Raw genomic sequence first — 20610 nt, forward strand, 5'->3', positions numbered from 1 at the left:
TATTTGGAAAACAAAAGTGGGCAGAGGGAATTTTTCTTGAGCAGGGGGCGTGGTTATGTGCAGGCTTCAGCAGACACAAGTTTGTGCAGTAGCCAGTCTCTGCAGCCCCCTCTATTCCCCTGCTTCAGCGTGAAGTAGCTGTGAGGTTGGCATAATTTTTCCTTCAGGGTTCCCACCTTGGAGTACAGATGCTGTGATGCCTGATATCAACTCTTTGACTTCTGCAGTGGCAGCCATTCCTGTGCCCATGTTAGTACCTATTTCTGCTTGAAACACCAAGAGTAGTTTCTGATTTGTGCACTGATTTCTGGTAAAAGTGGTGTTCCCTGCTTCTCTGCGACTTGAGTCTGCTCTTAACTTCGATAGGTATGGGGATGAAGTGGGGAGGCAGAGATAAACTGGGAGGGTAGGATCACTGTGGCTGACTCTGTTCCTCCAATTCTTTGTAAGAGGGTGGTGTGGCTCCTACCAAGGGCTCAATCCTAGCTGGGTGATTTCCTTGTTTCTTGGGTCACATTATGGCCGAGGAAGCAGGTAGACCATTATTGGCAGGACTGACACAAGATGGTTTGTCACAGTGGCTGCTCCATTTGAGAACTGACCCACCAACCTCTGCTTCTGAGGTGGCAGAGGCTCAAATGCACCTGGCTGGGACTTGGTTAGTTTTCACACAGATTCATCCTAAAGTGGAAGGGGAAAATCCTCCGTACTTGGGCAGGATTGGCCTGCCCTTTTGTGAAAGCACAGGCTCTTTCAAGGATTGTGATGAAGCCCCACAGAACAGGGAACTGATATCATAGGCCAACTTCTTATCCTGCTCATTTGCTCTACCAGTTGTGCTCACTGCGTCAACCTCCCATGCACTGGACTCTGAGAGCCTTAATCTCGTCTAGAAATGGAAGCACCTGGGGCCTTTCATATCAGGGTGAAGAGGAAAGGAGCCTGTGAGGGGAAGCGAGTGCTGAGTCCTTACTCTTCCTGGGGGGGGTCCCAGAAAGTAACTGATGGGAAGCTGCCTCTCACTTAGGGTGAGGGAGCAGGCTTAACAGGTGGGTGTTGAACCCACTGCTTCTACAGCAGAGCTTGGATTGCCAACAGAAAGAACTCAAACACTTTATTTTAAGGTCATAAGAGAAATAAAAGTCACACTTAATACGTTTAAGTCAAATCAGAATTAACACCGTTTTACTCACATATAAATTATTCAAACCTTTTGCTCCCATTAGGAAAGATCTCTGGCCTGGTTCTTTTTCAGGGCTGAGGTGGCACCTTTTCATTCACTCAGCTGGCAGAGCAAAGCTGATCCCTTGGCAATCCAGTAGTCTTTGGACCGCTTGGAGGGTAACAGGACGGTTACCACAAAGTTGGTTGAATGTCCTAATTAAGGATATAGGAAATAAAGGGTTGTTACTTAGAGAATAACTTCCTCATACAAAGAGAGAGGCTACAAAGAGTCAAGACATCTGGGTTCCAGGCCTGACTGCCCCTAAAGATGCTGGACAAATAGTCCTTTATGGGTCTGTTTTATGCTCTATAAAATGAAGATTTTAGAACAAATAATTCTTTAGGACTTGTCCAGCTTAGACTTCATAGAACTTTTTTTTTTTTTTTTTGAGACAGGGTCTCACTCTATCACCCAGGCTGGAAGTGTAGTGGCGTGATCTCAGCTCGCTGCAACCTCTGCCCTCCTAGGTTCAAGTGATTCTCCTACCTCAGCCTCTTGAGTAGCTGGGACTATAGGTACGTACCACCATGCCTGGCTAATTTTTGTATTTTTAGTAGAGGCGGGGTTTCACCAGTTGGCTAGGCTGGTCTCAAACTCTTGGCTTCAAATGATCCGCTTGCCTTGGCCTCCCAAAGTGCTGGGATTACAGGCATGAGCCACTGCACCCAGCCTAATAATTTCTTAATAACCAGGATTCAAATGAGTTTCATATCTTGCAACAGTGATGTGTCTCTTAAATCTTTCAATTGGTAGGTTTCCCTCTGCTTCTTTTGCCGCCCCCTTGTAATATATTTGTTGAAACAACCAGACTGTTTGTCCTGTTAAGTTTCCCAGAATCTGGATTTTATGACAGCATTGCTGTGGTGATTTTAAATATATTCCTCTCTTCCTGTAAGGGGTGGTTAGATCTAGAGGCGTGACTACATTCAGGTTTGAGGTTTTTTTCCCTTTTTTTTTTTTTTTTGAGATAGGGTCTCATTCTTTTGCCCAGGCTGGAGTGCAGTGGTTTGATTATGGCTAACTGCAGACTTGAACTGGGCTCAAGCGATCCTCCTGCCTCAGTCTCCCAAGCGGCTGGGACTACAGGCGCGTGCACCACACCTTGCTAATTTTTGTATTTTTTGTAGAGACGGGGTCTCGCTATCTTGCCCAGGCTGGCAGGTTTGAGTTTTATGGCAAGAATACTTCTTAGGTAGTAGGTACTTCTATCAGGAAGCACATTATGTCTGATTGTCTTTCTTTTTTGGGATATTAGTGGCCATTGATGACTACTACATAGGACTACCCCTCTTTTAAATAGCTGAAAAAGAGTTTCTTTTGATCCTTGTACAAGATGGGGTTTCTGTCACAGTTTCAGATAATGTTAGTTTGTTGGTCCCCTCTCCTTACTGATTTGTAAGAATTCTTTATGCCAGGCTTCTATAGTTTGGATGTTTGCTCCCTCCAAATCTCATGTTGAAATTTGATCCCCAATGTTGGAGATGGGGCTTAATGGAAGGTGTTGGGGTGATGAGTAGATTAATACTCCTTGGAATGGGGGGTGAGCTGTCACTTTATTAGTTCTTGCGAGAGCTGCTTGTTAAAGAGTCTGGCGCCTCCCTCCCATCTTGCCTACTTCCTCTCTTGCCATGGGACCTCTACACACCAGCTCCCTTTTGTCTTCTGCTATGAGTGGAAGCATCCTGAGGCTCTCACCAGAAGCAGATGCTGGCACCAGCCTGCAGAACCATGAGCCAAATAAACTTTTCTTTAAAGTTACTCAGCCTCAGGTATTCCTTTATAGCAACACAAACACAAAGACAGTTGGATTTTTTTTTTTAATTGAGATGGGGGTTTCACTATGTTGACCAGGCTGGTGTTGAACTCTTGGGCTCAAGTGATCCTCCCACCTTAGCCTCCTGAGTAGCTGGGACTACAGACACATGATACCACACCTGGCTAGACAGCTGGATTTTTTTCAAAATAGAAGGTCAGTGATGATTAATTTAGAGCCTCTGTATGTTCAAAACTGTCTTTATTCACTTCCCTTTTGAAAGATGGTTTGGTTGTGTTTTGAATTCTGGTTCAAAGGTATTTTCCCTCAACCCTTTGAAGGTGATTCTCCATTATCTTTTTATATGCACGGTGGATAATGAGAGTTGACTGATATCAATCTGATTCTCATTCTCTGGGATTTCAGTTCCAGAATATATTATACATTGTCTCTTCTCTTTGGTTATTTTGAGCATTTTTTTTTTGTCTCTGACAGTCTTAAGTATCACTTTGGTATATCTAGGTTTCTTTGAAGATTTGATTACTTGTATGTTGCTAAAAATCATTCCTTCCACTTTGTGAGACCTCATAATCTAATGATTCAAGTGTTTCTTTAGTTTTGGGAAATTACCAGCCATTATTTTTTCAAACATTCTCTCTCCTCCATTCTTTATTTTCTCCTTTCAGGTTGCCTAGAAAACAAGAAAAATGTTGCAAATTCTGGCTCCTTCCACAGGGTCACTTCTTTCCCCTCTCACTGTGCTGTATTCAAGGCGATTTTCCCAGTTCATTCTCTCTTCTCATTCGTCAGCTGTCCCTTGGTGTATCCGTTGAGGTGGCTTTCTTTCTGTCTGGTTTCTTTTTTCAGGGCTGTATCTCAGTTTCAGATGCACTCAGAGTTTTGCATCAGGGCTGTCCATTTATTCATTTGTTTATTTACTTATTTATGATGGAGTTTTCGCTCTTGTTACCTAGGCTGGAGTGCAGTGGCCCAATGTCGGCTCACTGCAACCTCTGCCTCCCAGGTTCAAGTGATTCTCCTGCCTCAGCCTTCCAAGTAGTTGGGAATACTGGCAACTGCCACCATGCCTGGCTAATTTTTTGTATTTAGTAGAGACAGGGTTTCACTATGTTGGTCAGGCTAGTCTTGAACTCCTGACCTCAGGTGATACACCTGCTTCGGTCTCCCAAAGTGCTGGGATTAAAGGGGTGAGCCACCTTGCCCGGCCTATTCATTTATTTTAAAATCTCTTTTATGATGAGTAAAAATGGATTTAGTGAGAAAAAGAGATTTCAGTGTCTATTCAGGCCACCATTTTGAAAGTGGAAGTCTCTACTTGTTAAACTCTATTTTCTACTCCTTGGATTCTAATAGAAGCAAGAATTAATTCTATAATATTAATCTATACTCAGAACAAATAGAATTTATAATTACATTTACGAATTTTGTATGTTATAGGTGGCTTCATTTTAAGTCTAGTTTATTGGCCCAAGGGAGATCTTGAGCCAATCACAGCTTAGTGTTTGGACTTTGATTGAAGATTGCATTTGGTCATTATTTGAACTAATCTTAAGAACATCCTCACCTGTGGTTGAGAGTGTTCCTGCCCGGGCTCCTGTTTTATAAAGTGGGCAGTGGTAAAGTGTTGGGCTTGGCTCATAGTTTTGTTGTGGTTCAAAATGCACCACAGGCAGCATTGGATTCATCTGTCCGGGCAATGCATCTTCTATCACCATCTCCTTATCATCCCATCGAGAAGCATCCATGAACATCCCATGAACAAGAACACCATCCTCAGGAGAGGGCAACTGAAAGATACCCACAAGTCTCAAAGTGAGAGGGGGGAAAAGGGATCAGCAGGTGTGAGCCACTTCCTATGTCCCACATCCTCACCAGGTAATTCTAAAAAACACTCTATACATTGCTGTTATTATTCACATTTTAGAGAGGTCAATCCTGAGGCTCTGAGAGGCAAAAAATGTAATAATAATGTGATGACTTTTCCCCTTTTCATGGGAGGTGGAGGAGTACTGAGATCATCGTCTGTTATTCTTAGCAAGGTTTATCAAGGATTTGGATGCCCTCCTAGAAGACAGATTATATATCTGCAATAATATTTGCAGAGTGCCCATGGACAATTCCTTTTTGTTCTTTCTCTCTTTTTTAAAAATTATGCTTACTTTTAAATGTTTGTATTAAATAAGAAAGAGGGAGAGTGAGAGACCCTGCCCATCAGATTCCTGTGATGTGATTGGATGTCTCCACCGGTGCACACTTTTTTTTTTTTTTCAAATTGTGGGCATCTGAGTCATCCTTCCTCAAACCCTGAGTGGATTTGCCCATTTCTGGCCCGAGGTCTTTGGATAATTGGAGCCTCACGTCTGCAGGCAGAGGACTAAGCTGTTTGGATAATATGTAGTGCATTTTATAGTGAATAAAAGGATGGTAAACTAAATTCTTTTTAGCTGGTCTTTGCTTTTTGGTGTCCTAACCTTTCTGTTTCTTGGGTGCAGCAGGATGGGACTTCCTGTTTTTGGGCTGCACATATGTTTATGCAGGTTTGCCTGAAAACTATCCTGCTACCTACTGGCTGTCCACCAACTGGGCATCACCCAGAGGGAGCACCTTTTCCTATGCTGCGCCAAGGTGGCAAATGGGCTGACAGTGGTCTTGCCTGTTTGCAACAGAGATAAAGCTGTTTAAACACACACCCTGTGTTTAGACCAGTATATGTGCTGGCCACATGACACTGGCTGTTTCTTTTACACCGCACTACTGGCCTGTCTCCTGGTCTGTTGGTGGCAGACATTTGCTAGGTGGGCCAGGAGACAGGCCAGTTAGACAGTCTGAGGTCTCCCCAGATCTCAGAGATTGTAAGGCATTGTCATGGCTCAGCGCACATGACCCAAGCAGAGACATGGTATGAACTAGGGTGGAGGGACAGAGCCCTGGTGGTCACTGTAAACTTCTGTCTGTCAGAATCAGCCTCTGTGGCAGATGGAGTGTGCTGAGCATGGACCAGGGCAGGCTGGTCCCGGAAAGCTCCGGTGGGGGCTTTTATGTGGGTGTTGCTTTACCTTCCTGGAGCCTCAAGTTTTCCTGACATGGGAAAGTTGACACTCTCTTCTTAAGACAAGAAGGACCTTAAAATAATATGAGGTGCAGACATGTTAACAATTGCTCCAGCACATGCAGCTGGTGAAAGGTAGTGTCAGAATTCAAATTCAGGCTTCTCTCGTTTTTAAACCCTTGCTTTTAACTTCTTGCTATATTGATTCTGTAAGATGAAGAAGGTTACTAAAGGTAGCTAAAAAATAAAAAAATATTGCTTTAAAAATATTTCTATAAATCAGACTAGTTTAGGCAGTTCCCATCTGGTCATTGCTAATCGGGGAGCTTATCTTGGAGGTGTGATTACTACCCTGCTCTTCCTGCTCCTGCCAATGGGAGGTGGTGGGGGAGTGGGGCATGGGAGGTTGTCTGAAATCTTCAAAGACAGTGGGATAGAAGCTGCTTTGCCATAACAGCCAGGTGGACAATACCTCCACGTCCATGGGCAGTTCTTGTCCAAATTGCACTGTTTTGGCAGCTTCTATCACTGCAGCTTGATCCCGATAGGTGGGAATTACGTTGTATTTGAAACTCAGCTCATCTATAGGCAAATTGTATTTTCGAGCATGATTTTGAAGAGTTCCTGTAATTATGAAAATCGGAAAGCTGCGTTCAAACAAAACTGCTACTCCCCAGGCACTATTCCCCTTCACCCAAACCAGGCTGCCCTGGCATTAGAGAGCCTTCCCACCACAGAGAAGACCCAACTCTTAATACCTTCCTCTGAGTTAGTTCACAGGGTCAGGAAGCCTGCGGGTCATGTTGGGAGGTAAGGGCCCAAGGGATGGACAAGCTCTGGTCCTGGTTGGGAAGGGAGGGAAGGCCAGTGTGCAGTGCATTGCCCTGCCATGAGGGAGACAAACCAGTGAGGCAGTTTCAGAGCCCAATCTCGCTAACTTTAGGATTTTGCCCAGCTTGTTTTATATGGGCTGTTTAATAGGTATTAAGAATGAGAGAGATGAAGGGCTTGGGTAATTAGCATTGAGTTGCTCACAGGCTCTAGCCCCCTCTGAGGCTCTCTAGCCAGATTCCCCAAGAGCTGATGGAGGCACATCAAGAGAATTTCTCAGAGGGAAGGGAGCTGCTCACAGCTGGGGCCTGAGCAGGTGGACAGCAGTTGATGCCCTTGAGCGTGTGTCACATGGGGATCTGAGGCACACTCTGTGTGTTCGTGGAGGCAGCAGTGCCTGCACTTATGTAACCTGAGAGGGGCAGGGATTAGGTTGCTGGGGAACATCTGCTATCTCTGCCATCTTTCCTCTGCCCCCCACAAGTGAGGAAGAGCAGGACCTTGTTAGATTGCCCTATGATCAATAGCCTCACTGCTAGAGCATTAGCAGCCATGTCATTTCCCCAGCACCTCAAAACCCTGTGTATGACAAGTCATGGCCTGTCCTATGGGGTTTTTCTAGAAAGCGCTGGTACCTGTTAGAAATCCTTGAGGAAAGAAGAAACCGGAGATCCAGTAGGACTTAGGTTGTCCTCTTTTGAGCCACAGCTGAAGGAGAAACATACTCATAATAAACGTTATTTCTGGGATGGAGTTTGTTTTCTAAAGCAAAGTCCTATTTGGGGAGAGTTTCTCAGGAGGCAGAATCTAAAGCAGCCCTGAGTTAGTCAGCACCCCCATTTCACTGCCTGCCCCATTCCCCTTCCTGCTCTGCCAGCCTGATGACTGCGGACACAGAGCCTGGTTATTGCGGGGTATGTGAGAGGGAGACAGCAGCAAAGTTATCTGGGATTTGGACTCATCTTGGTTGGTCTGTACCTCACTGTGGGGTCCCATGAATTAGAGCTGAAACCCCAAGGATACCTGGAATTAAAGTGGAAGGTGGGGATGAGTGCCTAGGGCAAACGATATTATAATCAGTATAAGACTTTTAAAGTGATGCCATTCTGGACATTTCTTTTTCTCTGGGCTCAGATTATCCATCAGTGACTGTGGATATCTTTAGCCAGTGCTTCCTAGGGACCTTAGGCCAACTATGCCATCAGATTCATCAAAACCCAGTGAAAGGAATTTTCTTACATCCACAAATGAGGTCCTCAGGATAAGGTCTTTGACCCATGATCCTAGTGGCTTCAGGGATGGGTAGGCTGTGTTGGACCACAGAGCGGGAACCTGGTTGTTGAGGAAACTGTTATACACTTTTTCCATTTCTTCAGACATCACCACAAATCCAGCGATGGCTTTGTTGAGTGTTTCCAGAGAAGTCTGAAAGAACAAAAAAGGGGTTGGTGGCCTTTGCAGATGTCATTATCCAGTGTCAGTGACACACATTAATGACAGCAGGGGCTGCCTTGCCTGGAGGCGCCACTTGCTAGGTTCTATCCTCTTTGCACACTGTCTGCTGGGCCAGACCCTCCAATATTTCACGCATTATTATAATACGTGACCGTTGCGGTGTAACACTTGAGGGTGGCAGTTGATAGCAGAGTCCAGTGCAGTGGAAAGAAGGAAGCAGAAATGTCTCCTGAAGCCTGGAGAAGTGGCTGGGAGAAATGCCACTGTCCAGCACTCCTCCAGGCCAAAAGAAAAATAGGCCTGACTGTGATTTGGGAAGCACAGAGTGTGAGGAGGAGGGGGAGATGGGGAGTGAGAACCACCTCATGCTACTGGTCATCTTTGCTCAGGGGGTTCCCCCAAACCCCAGAGTTAGTGCAGAAAGAGGAGATTCCTTTTTTTTTTTTTTTTTTTTTTTTTTGAGACAGAATCTTGCTCTGTCGCCAGGCTGGAGTGCAGTGGCATGATCTCGGCTCACTGCAACCTCCTCCTCCTGGGTTCAAGTGATTCTCCTGTCTCAGTCTGCCAAGTAGTTGGGATTACAGGCATGTGCCACCATGCCCAGATAATTTTTGTATTTTTAGTAGAGATGTGGTTTTGCCATGTTGGCCAGGCTGGTCTCGAACTCCTGACCTTAGGAGATCTGCCCACCTCGGCCTCCCAACATGCTGGGATTACAGGTATGAGCCACCGTGCCCGGCTGGAAAGGGGAGAGTCTTAGATGAGACTAATCTTCCAGCTGGCATCCGAGGGTCTCCTTGAACTGGAAACACCTTCTTAAAACATGTCTCCAAGCCTCTCCTTCTCTCACCAGAAGATGGAGGCAGGCCACAGTCCTGGGAGACACTGGGCTGGAGTGGAGTACAGGGCGATGTTTGCCACCTGGCTAAAGACAAGGGAGAGCATATAGGTGGGTTATGGCCCCCATGGGTCGCAGTGTTGTGAAAACTGCCATATATTGGGAAAATATAATAGGAAGACGTTAGAGGCAAAATTTATGTTGACTAAGCAACCAAATAAGGCCTGGGACCACATGCACAGCATCTTAGCGACAGGCATTGTGTGGATGAAACAAGGCTACATGTCCTTCCATTCTTTCACAGATTTATTTGTTGGTTCCCTTCTCCCTGTACCTCTTTTCACAAGAGGTAGTGGTAGAAAAAAGAAGTGTTTTACTTAGATTTGTCCTTAGGATCTGAGGAACCATCTGCAGCAGAGTGCAGGAAAGAGGCCCTTAGCCAGAGCCAAGACCATCCTCCATGATAGACCTGGAAATAGGAAGAAGTAGCAGAAGACTCATCTAAAATGCAGAGAGAACACAAAAAATGATAGAGGTGGAGGGAGCAGACTGCTGAGATCTTCAAGGTCTGCTTAAAATAGAAAGAGGTCATGTGGCAGTCGATTCTCCCAAAGGAGGCAGCCAACACACAGATGTATTAAATGGGAGAAAGAGTACTTCAAAGGCTTTCCTTCTCCTATGGCTCGAAGCCTACACAGGGTGGCCTTGTCACTCCCAGGACCTGTCCTATCCCACGGTTCTGTCTGGAGGAGAGTGGGTTCACCAGGATGGCATTCCCCAAGACTCCCGGGTGCTGCTCCCTTCCCCTGGCTTTCTTATTGCCACCATAGTACTGCCTGGCTGTTCCCAAGGGGAAGAGAAGGTGAGGCTGGGAACAAAGCTATGGCAAGGCAGGACCAGGCCTGAGGTCTAGGACTAGAGGTCAGGTGAGGAAGGCCTCTGGCAATTACAGCATGCCGTGGTGAGCACCTCCCTTCTGATGGGAATGCTTGGCTGTGATTCCTGATGGCCCTGCAGGTCACCTGTCCCTGGGCTCCTCCCCTTATGCTTCCATTAGGGGAATTCCTCTGTTAGTGGTGGACTGGGGTTTGTTTGACCAGAAAAAGTGACCAAAGGAGACCTGAGAGTCACATTTGTTCACTTGTACATTCAAATATTCATGGAAGATTTAGTATGTCAGTTACTAAGGAAACAAAGATGACGAGTGTAACATCTCCCTTGTTTTTAAGAAATTCTTTGTTAGAGTAGCCATACTCATAGGGGGGAAATTACAAAAAATGTAATGAATACAGTGGTGGACACAGAGACCTGAGATGACGACGGGTCCTTGAGGATGGGACCCTAATTCATCTGGCAGTAGAGGGAAGGGCTGGTTTCCAGGAAGACATTATGGAGAAGTGACATCTGGACTTAAATTCAAGTGGGTGAAAGTTCATGATGTGGAAAGGGCAAGACATAAGCTGGTGTTCCTCAGCACAAAAGCACCTCCTTAGTGTTAGCTGGGCACATAGCACCCCATCGAGAGACTCCTCTCCCAGCCACCCTTGAGGCTGGGCTGTGGTCATGTGACCAAGTTTTGGCTAATGGGATATAAGAAAAAAGGATGTATACTACTACTGGATCACATTTTCATAAGGAAGCTGCTTTTCCTTGCCTCTCTCTTTCCTGCTTCCCACTGGCTGGCAAAAGGGGACAACTGGGGCAGCCACCTTAGACCCAGACACAGAAGTTGTCTGTTGAGACTGGAAGAGCTAACCTGTTTATCCCTGGATGAGCTCACAAAGCAGAATTAACTACCTGCCCTAGACAGGGCTCCCTCAGGGCTGTTAGGGGAGAGTAAAGTGAATTTTTCTCTTGTTTTGGACTATGTTATGGGGGTCTTTATCATAGCAGCTTAGTCTGTACCCCAACTCATTCAATATAAAAGGAAATAAGCCCTGACCTGGTGACCTGACCAGGAGACTGAGAGAGGAGAGAGACTTAGCCTGCTGACTTTGGTGCATACCTGACTAGATGCCATAGTCCCAAGGTGAAGACTACATAGTCAGCTGACCCGCCTAACCAACAAGCCTAGGTATTGCCAGCCAAGCAGCAATTTCCGGAGACTTTGCCTTTCTGATAGGGAACAGAAATGGTCGTTAGCTGTAAAAGATCTCTCCCAGTTCTCCCCCAATCTTATCCCCAAGTCTTGACCTTGAAGTAGGTGTTTGGTTCCCTGCTTAGCAGTAACACTTTTCCTGTTAATGCTCAATATTTTCTAATAGTTATTCTTTTTCTCTTATCAAAGTTATGCACAGAGAAACTAGGAAGGCCTTTGACCATCACTACAAGTGCAAGGCAATGCAGAGAGAAAGTATCTATGAACATAAAGCAGAAGATCAAACAGGAGTTTGCAAATTTTAGTGACATTAAAATCATCTGGGGAGTTTATTTAAAATTCATATTCCCAGGCCCTGCTTCAAGAAATTCTAACTCAGTAGGTCTTGAGTGGGATCAAGGAATCCACATGTTGAACACACCACAGGGGACTCTAATGCAGGCATTCTGTGGCCCACACTTTGGCAGATTATGGTTTTCACAGTCTCGCTTAAAGACTATGTTATGAAATGCAAACTAGACATTAGGAACAAACACTGAATTACTCTTAATTGAGTGCTTAGGTCTCTGATCAATTTCTAGTGAGTCAATAGAATCTAAGGGTGTAAGGATAAGGAGGAGACTGAGAATTTGTAATGTTACATATTCACTCCATCATTATTAGAAAATGGGAATACAGATTCATTAGAGAAGGATAAATTCATTTTTAGACTCATTGGGCTTGAAGAGTTGTTAGTGTATCCAAATGGAAATGCTGAAGTGATGGGAATGGAAGAATTTCATATTACACAACTCTCTACAAAGCTTTGATGCTCAATAGCAATGATGAAAGTAAGCTCTCATACATGAATTAACTTCAGCAGGTTGTTAAACCGGTCCACTTCCTGTCCGAGAACGGTGGTCAAGGAGTTCAGGCGTCCTTGAAGATCCTTGACAAAAAGGCTCTCAGAAGCACCCTCCATTTCCAGTTTTTCTGAAACATACACAGCGATTCCTCAGGCCAGTCACCATTGATTTGTTCTCACAATATTGCTAAGGCAATATGCTTATCTTAACATTTTTTAAAAGCCAGCTTCTCTCATTGTTTAAGCCAGATACATAGGATTTAAATGTGATGTTTCTATAATTTAGAATGCTTTTGTGATTCAACTGTGTTTATATAGAAGCAATCACAGAAAATTATGTTTAAATTCATGTGTATCAGTGTATCAGGGCATACACACACACACACACACACACACACACACATATATATACACTTTTTTTTTCTCAAACATTAAATCATTGCATTTTGTTTCTTCCCTTAAAGCATGTTCCCCATGGGTATTTTCATCTTCCCAGCCAGTGTGAGCTATGTGATCTATGGCCCTGGGACAGGAGAGGTAGGTCCTTGTTGCTTAAGTGAGATCATAGAAAGACTGGCTGTGCTAATGTAGAAGGAGGACTGGAAAAAGGAAGGAGAAGCCTGCTCATTTTCATTCTGGTTGACTGTGGGGAGGAGGTGAGGGGTTGAGAGGGAAGAGGATGTAATGGAAGGTCAGCATGGCTCAGTGGTATCTCCAAGTTTGATTAGGGGTTTGAAAGGTCTCCAATGTGGAATGAGGGGGGTTGGCAGGAGGGCATAGGAAGGTGTGCCTGGCTTTGGCTGATTGGGAGGCAGAGCCCTGAAGGCTTCAGTGGTAAATGCTAGCAGGATGAAGCAGTTGCCTGGCAGACAAGGAACATTCCAGAGACTAGACAGTCCAGGGACCCTAAGTCTCCCCCTCTACCATACAAGCGTTTAAATCTCCCACTTCCCTGCTCACCTGCACTGCATAGGAAAGGTTGGGGGCAGGAGACTGAGACAGGAAAGAGACTTAGTGTTTATCGCATGTTACTGGGCATTATTTAAAGGGACTGACTGCATTATTAAACAGGCCCATAGTTCAAACTGGATGGAAAATGTAGCTCTTCTTTCTCCCTACAATCCACCAAATGCAGGCTCAGATGAAGAATGATATGAGCTACGAAAGAGGAAGGAACAGCCTTTTTCTTGCGTATTTGAGAAAAGTATGTGTAAACAAATGGCTATGACATACACGTATCAAATTCCTTCTTGACCACACACATTTGGCTGCTGGACAAAAATCCCACAGCAGTGCCAATGAGTCTAATCTCTTGGGTCCGCTGTGCTGTGGTTACATGTCCCTGGTCTTCTCTTTCCACCATTCCTCTCAGGGCTATTTCAAACCTTCAGTTCTTTTGCTGAGCCAATTGTTTTCCTGCCCCCTCAGTCTCAGCAGATGATCTGCTTAGCATTTCACAGTAAAAGTACAAGCTTTGTGAAGCCTGGAGAGAAGACCCTCCTAGGTGTCAGTGGGATTCTACCAAACAAGTGCACGGTCTCTGCAGCTATCCATTCATCTCTCCATCCTTTTCCCAACCAGCACTCCATCTTATATTTATTGATCTTATATTTATTGACTCTGTTTGCTTCAACAACAGAATTCTCTACCCAAGTAGACATTCTCTTGAGGGCCTGCTTCTAGGAGGCAGATAACTGACTTCTGAAACCACAAGGCTCCTTTTCTTCCAGGGGCTTTAAGGGCATTAGCAGGACTCAGTTGCTGTTTTTTCTGCCTCAATTTTCTTTTTCCTATAATGACATCTCTTCCAACCATGAATAACGAAGACATCTAAATCTCCTATCGATCTAAGAAAAGTGTTAAAATAGATCTCTTGTGATCATTCAGGAAGACCTTTTTTTTTTTTTTTTTTTTTTTTGAGACTGAGTCTTGCTCTGTCACCCAGGCTGGAGTGCAGTGGTGTGATCTCGGCTCACTGCGAGCTCCGCCTCCCGGGTTTACACCATTCTCCTGCCTCATCCTCCAGAGTAGCTGGGACTACAGGCGACCGCCACCACGCCCGGCTAATTTTTTGTATTTTTAGTAGAGATGGGGTTTCACCGTGTTAGCCAGGATAGTCTTGATCTCCTGACCTTGTGATCCGCCTGCCTTGGCCTCCCAAAGTGCTAGGATTACAGGCATCAGCCACTGTGCCCGGCCTGGGAAGACTCTTTCACTTATCAGAAAACAAGGTGAAAGTAATTTAGCCATATGTCTTCTAAATGGAGAAAAAATTTAAATGGATTCTACAGCAGGACCGTCCAGTAGAGCTTTTAGTGGAAGTGTTCTCTATCTCTATACTGTCCAATATGATAGCACTTGAAATGTGACTGGTACAAATGAGGAAATGAATTTTAAATTACATTAAGTTTAAATTTAGGTAGCCATATTGGCTAGTGGCTATTTTCTTGCACAGCACAGGTCTAGAGACAGTAGAATAATGAAACCAAGGGAAGCTCAGGAAAGAGTCTGGTTAAAGTTACATTGAGCTGGAAACCAATTTCCTCCTAATGCTTCTGGCAGTTGAGATGTTGAGATGCTGTAAGCTTCTAGTCTATAAATGAAGAGCTCCATGTCAAAAGAGCTCTTTAGGTTAAAAAAAGTCTACATAATAAGCAGGTTTTGACACCTGTTTATCACTCAGTTCTCTGAGTTTATTCCTAAAATTCCCATTACATACAGATTCCTAGAATTATTTATTACCTGGAACTCTGGTCTGGACAGAAGCAACAAGTTCTTGAATAATTTCGTCATTGCTTTTTCCCTCTCCACCAGTAGATGACCTTGGCTGAACCTCAAGTATGGTGTTGATTAAAGTGCTGGTCTCTTTGTACTGTAATGGCAATAAGAGACAGAACAGTGAAGACTCAAATTCTCAGAAAATAAATTTGCAGCACACATAATTATTTACAAAAGTAAAGGCAGTTCTCTAAAACCATATTATTTATTTTCACTTTATTTTATTGTGGTAAGAACGATTAACATGAGATCTACCCTCTTAACAAATTAAGACAGTAATTATTGCTGACTATAGGTACAATGTTGCACAAAAGATCTCTAGTGCTGATTCATCTTGCTTGACTGCAACTTTATGCCTGTTTATTAGTAACTCCCCATTTCCCCCTCTCCCCAGCCCCTGGCAACTACCATTCCACTCTTTAATTCTATGAATTTGACTATTTTAGATAACTCCATAAAAGTTAAATCATGCAGTATTTGTCTTTTTGTGACTGGCTTAAGGAAATTTTATTTTCTGTCTTGAAGGTAGAGTTGGTAAAATGTGGTCATTGGAAATGCCTAGTACATAGTTGTTACTGTTATACTAAAAATTTTTTTGTTGAGCAACAATGTAAATGTACTTAATGGGCCAGGCCCAGTGGCTCATGCCTGTAATCCCAACACTTTGGGTGGTCAAGGCAGGAAGACTGCTTTAGCCCAAAAGGGATTGCTTTAGCCCAATAGTTTGAGACCAGCATGGGCAACATGGTAAGACTCTGTCCCTATAAAAAAAAAAAAAAATTAGCTGGGTGTGGTGGTGTGCACCTGTGGTCCTAGTTACTTGGGAGGCTGAATGGGGAATAGCTTGATCCCAGGAATTAGAAGTTGTGGTGAACTATGATCTCCCCACTGCACTCCAGCCAGGGCAACAGAGGGAGGCCCTATTTCAAAAGGAAATAAAATAAAAATAAATAAATAAATGTACTTAATGCCACTGAACTGTATGCTTAAAAATGATTAAAATGTATATTTTCTGTTACATATATTTTACTACAATAAAGAATGGTTGAACATTTTTAAGTTGATCAGTTAAAAGAAATTATGAAAGTGAGGGAAAAATCATGAGAACACAGTTTCAGGTCATTCTTTTATTCAATTAACTTTTTTTTAAAATTAGAAAAATACGGCTTATTACAGAAAAATTTGAAGGTAGAAAAATATAAAGAAAAAATACTCATGATACTTACTTTCCAGATATAATTACTTATAATGAAGTAATATTTAATTAAATAAACTATAGCTTACTTCAACTTGGACACTTTCTGTATATATGTGCATAAGGTTTGCAAAATTGAGCTAATAAATTTATGTAATATTAATTCATTTTCAATATTATGAGTCTTCTAATATCACTGAAAAATCCTCATGAACCATGCTTTAAGTGACTATGTGATAATTTAAGTGACAATGTGATACTAATTATGGTATAAATACACTGTAATTAATATGAGTTACTTATCTATTTTTTGGAAATTTCTAGTTTTTTGATTTTATTAGTTTTTTTTTTTTTTTTTTGAGATGGAGTCTCACTCTGTTGCCCAGGCTGGAGTGCAGTGGCGTGATCTTGGCTCACTGCAACCTCTGCCTTCCAGGCTCAAGCGATTCTTCTGCCTCAGCCTCCAAGTAGCTGGGATTACAGGCACCCGTCACCACGCCTGGCTAATTTTTACAGTTTTAGTAGTAACAGGGTTTCACCATGTTGGCCAGGCTGGTCCCGAACTCCTGGCCTCAAGTGACTCACGTGGCTTGGCCTCTCAAAGTGCTGGGATTATAAGCGTGAACCACTGTGCCCAGCTGATCTTATTACACTTCGGGAATAGAATATGTTTGTATGAATTTCATCCACCATTTTTGAAATTCTTTAAATGATAGATTAAGGAGAGGCAATATTTTAAAACTGGGTATTACCATATTAATTTCTAAAAACATTGTATCAATTTATATTTCCAACAATAGTGTATCATAAAGCCTTTCTATGTCTTCGCAAGAATTAATATTATTACTTAAACAAATGTTTCTAATTTAATAGATAAAATGGTTTCTCATTTTTTGCACTTTAAGAATTTAAATCTTGAAAAATATGTTCATTGACCATCTATATTACTCCTTTATGAATTATTCATAATGTTTTTTTAACATTTTTGATTTTTAGCATTTTATTATTTATTATTAATTTATAAGATAATTCTATAATATAGAAAGCTAAATTTTCTGTTTTTTGTTTCAAAAATGTGTTGATTTGCCACTTGTCTTAATTTTTTAAAAAACATTTTAGATTCAGAGGGTACACGTGCACATTTGTTACACAGATATATTGCATGGTGCTGAGGTTTGGGCTTCTATTGAACTTCATCACCCAAATAGTGAACATAGTATCTAACAGGTTGTTTTTCAACTCTTTTCTTCCTTCCTTTTCCCCCCTTTTGGAGTCCCCAGGGTCTATTGTTCCCATCTTTACGTCCATGTGTACCCAGTGTTTAGCTTCCACTTGTAAGTGAGAACATGCAGTATTTGGTTTTCTGTTTCTGCATTCTTCGAGTTTAGTTTGTTCTTATTTTTCCAGTTCCCTTGGGTGCAACATTAGGTTGTTAATTTGAGGTCTTTCTATTAATACCTTTTTGATGTAGGCAGTTAGCTTTATACACTTTCCCCTTAACACTGTTTTTGTTGCATCTCAGAGCTTTTGGTGTTTTGGGTCTCTTATGTTCATTTGTTTCAAATAATTTTTTGATTTTTGCCTTAATTTCTTTGTTTACCCAAAAGTCATTCAGGAGCAAGTTGTTTAGTTTCCATGCATTTGTGTGGTTTTGAGAGTTCCTTTTGGTATTGATTTCTAATTATATTCCACTGTGTTCTGAGAAGATGCTTGGTATAATTTTGATTTTTTAAATTTGTTGAGACTTGCTTTATGACCAAGCATGTGGTCAATATTAGAGTATGTTTTGTGTGCAGATGAGAAGAATGTATATTCTTTGGTTATTGGTGGAGTATTCTGCAGATGTCTATTAGGTCCAATTAGTCAAGTATTGAATTTAGGTCTAGAAGTTCTTTGTTAATTTTCTTCCTTGATGATCTAATGTTGTCAGTGGAGTGTTGAAGTCCCCCCACCCCCTGCTCCTCTGATTATTGTGCGGCTGTAAAAGTCTTTTCTTAGGTAGAAGTAATTATTTTATAAATCTGAGTGCTCCAATGTTGGGAGCATATATATTTAGGATCATTAAATCTTCTTGAATTGAATTCTTTATCATTATATCATGCCCTCTTTGTCCTTTTTTATTCTTGTTAGTTTAGGGTCTGATTTCTCTGATACAAGAATAGCATCCTCTGCTCTTTTTTATTTTGTTTGCATGATAGATCTTTTTCCACCCTTTACTTTGAGCCTATAGTTGTCATTACATGTGAGATGGGTCTCTTGAAGACAGCAGAAGGATGGGTCTTGTTTTTTAATTCAATTTGCCACTCTATATCTTTTAAGTGGAATGTTTAGGTCATTTATGTTCAAGGTTAATATTGATACGTGAGGTGTTGTTTTTGTTGTGGTGTTGTTGGCTAGCTGCTTTGTAGTCCCGATTGTGTAGTTGCTTTATGCAGTCTGTAGGCTATGTACTTATGTGTGATTTTGTGGTTACATGTATTGTTCTTTCATTTCTATGTTTAGGATTCCCTTAAGCATTTCTTGTAGAGCTGGTCTGCTGGTGCCAAATTCCCTCAGTGATTACTTGCTTGGGAAAGATTTTATTTGTTTTTTGTTTATAAGGCTTAGTTTGGCAGGATATGAAAGTCTTTGCTGGAATCCCTTCCCTTCCCTTTCTTTCTTTTTTTCTTTTCTTTTTTTTTTTTTCAGAGCCTCACTCTGTCACCCAGGCTGGAGTGCAATGGCGTGATCTCAGCTCACTGCAACCTCTGCCTCCTGGGTTCAAGCAATTCTCCTGTCTCAGCCTCCTGAGTAGCTGGGATTACAGGTTCACACCACCACGTCCAGCTAATTTTTTGTATTTTAGTAGAGACAGGATTTCACCGTGTTGCCCAGGCTGGTCTGGAACTCCTGAGCTGAGGCGAACCACTTGCCTCAGCCTCTCAAAGTGTTAGGATTACAGGCATGAGCCACTGCGCCTGGCCCAGGAATTTCTTTTCTTTAAGAATGCTAAAAATGGGCCCCCAATCTCTTCTGGCTTCTAAGTTTTCTGCTGAGAGTCTGCTGTTATTCTGAAAGGATTCCCCTTATAGGTAATATGGCCCTTTTCTCTAATGCCTTAAGGTTTTTTCTTTGATTTGACCTTGGAAAATCTGATGACTATGTCTTAGGGATGGTCAGCTTATACAGTATCTTGCAGGAGTTCTCTGGATTTCTTGTATCTGCATGCCAACTTCTCTAGTGAGATTGGGGAAATATTCCTGGATTATATACTCAAATATGTTTTCCAGTTGCTTACTTTCTTTTTTTTTTCTCTTTTTCTTTTTTTTTTTATTATACTTTAAGTTTTAGGGTACAAGTGCACATTGTGCAGGTTAGTTGCATATGTATACATGTGCCATGCTGGTGCGCTGCACCCACTAACTCGTCATCTAGCATTAGGTATATCTCCCAATGCTATCCCTCCCCCCTCCCTGCACCCCACCACAGTCCCCAGAGTGTGATATTCCCCTTCCTGTGTCCATGTGATCTCATTGTTCAATTCCCACCTATGAGTGAGAACATGCGGTGTTTGGTTTTTTGTTCTTGCGATAGTTTACTGAGAATGATGATTTCCAATTTCATCCATGTCCCTACAAAGGACATGAACTCATCATTTTTTATGGCTGCATAGTATTCCATGGTGTATATGTGCCACATTTTCTTAATCCAGTCTATCATTGTTGGACATTTGGGTTGGTTCCAAGTCTTTGCTATTGTGAATAATACTTTCTTTTCTCTCCAAGGAATGATAATAAATGGTAGATTTAGTCACTTTACATAATCCCATATTTCTCAGAGCCTTTGCTCATTTTTTAAAAAATTCTCTTTTCTTTATTTTTTTCTGACTGGGTTGATTCAAAGGACCAAACTTTGAGCTCTGAAATTCATTCTTCTGCTTGGTCTAATCTGTTGTTAAGACTTCCAGTTTCATTTTGATACTCCCGTAGTGAGATTTTCAATTTCAGAAGCTCTGTTTGGTTCTTTCTTAATATAGTTGTATCATCTTTCAAACCTTGGATTATTTCTCTGGCTTCTTTGCATTGGATTTCAACTTTCTCTTGGATCTCATTGAGTTTCCTTGTCATACATATTCTGAATTCTGTATCTATTATTTCAGACATTTCAATCTGAATAGGATCCATTGCTAGGGAACTAGTGTGATCCTTTGGAGGTAACAAAGCACTCTGGCTTTTTGTATTGCTGAAGTTCTTGTGCTGATTTCTTCTTATCTGAAGGAATTGATGCCTCTTTATCTTTTTGAATTTGCTTGTTTGGATGGAGTTTTTTGACATTTTATTCTTTTTTTTCCTGGAGGATATGACTGTGGTGTATGTTGTGTACAATCAATTGGCTTTGTTTCTGGGTGCTTTCAGAGGGGCAAGGCTCTATATGGGTTCTTTGGTTACATAGAGGTTTATGCAGTGTGTTTGACAGGCATTGCTTGTAGCAATGTTATTTTTGTTTGGTATTGTAATTCAGGCTGTAGTCCTGGCTTAAAAGAG

The 20610-nt window shown here is 42.3% G+C and overlaps 1 protein-coding gene across 1 annotated transcript in view; it reads right to left on the reverse strand.

The window, feature by feature from the left end:
- Window positions 1-1163: 1163 nt before the first annotated feature.
- Window positions 1164-20610, reverse strand: part of DNAH6 (dynein axonemal heavy chain 6) — a 303480-nt gene continuing 284033 nt past the window's right edge. The window contains exons 71-77 of the mRNA XM_057301281.1: window positions 14857-14986; window positions 12115-12242; window positions 8119-8304; window positions 7515-7587; window positions 6521-6672; window positions 4564-4786; window positions 1164-1377 (exon numbers count right to left, since the gene is read on the reverse strand). Coding sequence (XP_057157264.1) covers window positions 1274-1377; window positions 4564-4786; window positions 6521-6672; window positions 7515-7587; window positions 8119-8304; window positions 12115-12242; window positions 14857-14986 — 996 coding nt within the window. The 3' untranslated portion in view covers window positions 1164-1273. The remainder of the gene's footprint in view (window positions 1378-4563; window positions 4787-6520; window positions 6673-7514; window positions 7588-8118; window positions 8305-12114; window positions 12243-14856; window positions 14987-20610) is intronic.

The sequence above is a fragment of the Pan paniscus genome, chromosome 12 (genome assembly GCF_029289425.2).
Source record: "Pan paniscus chromosome 12, NHGRI_mPanPan1-v2.0_pri, whole genome shotgun sequence".
In the NCBI taxonomy this organism is placed as follows: domain Eukaryota; kingdom Metazoa; phylum Chordata; class Mammalia; order Primates; family Hominidae; genus Pan; species Pan paniscus.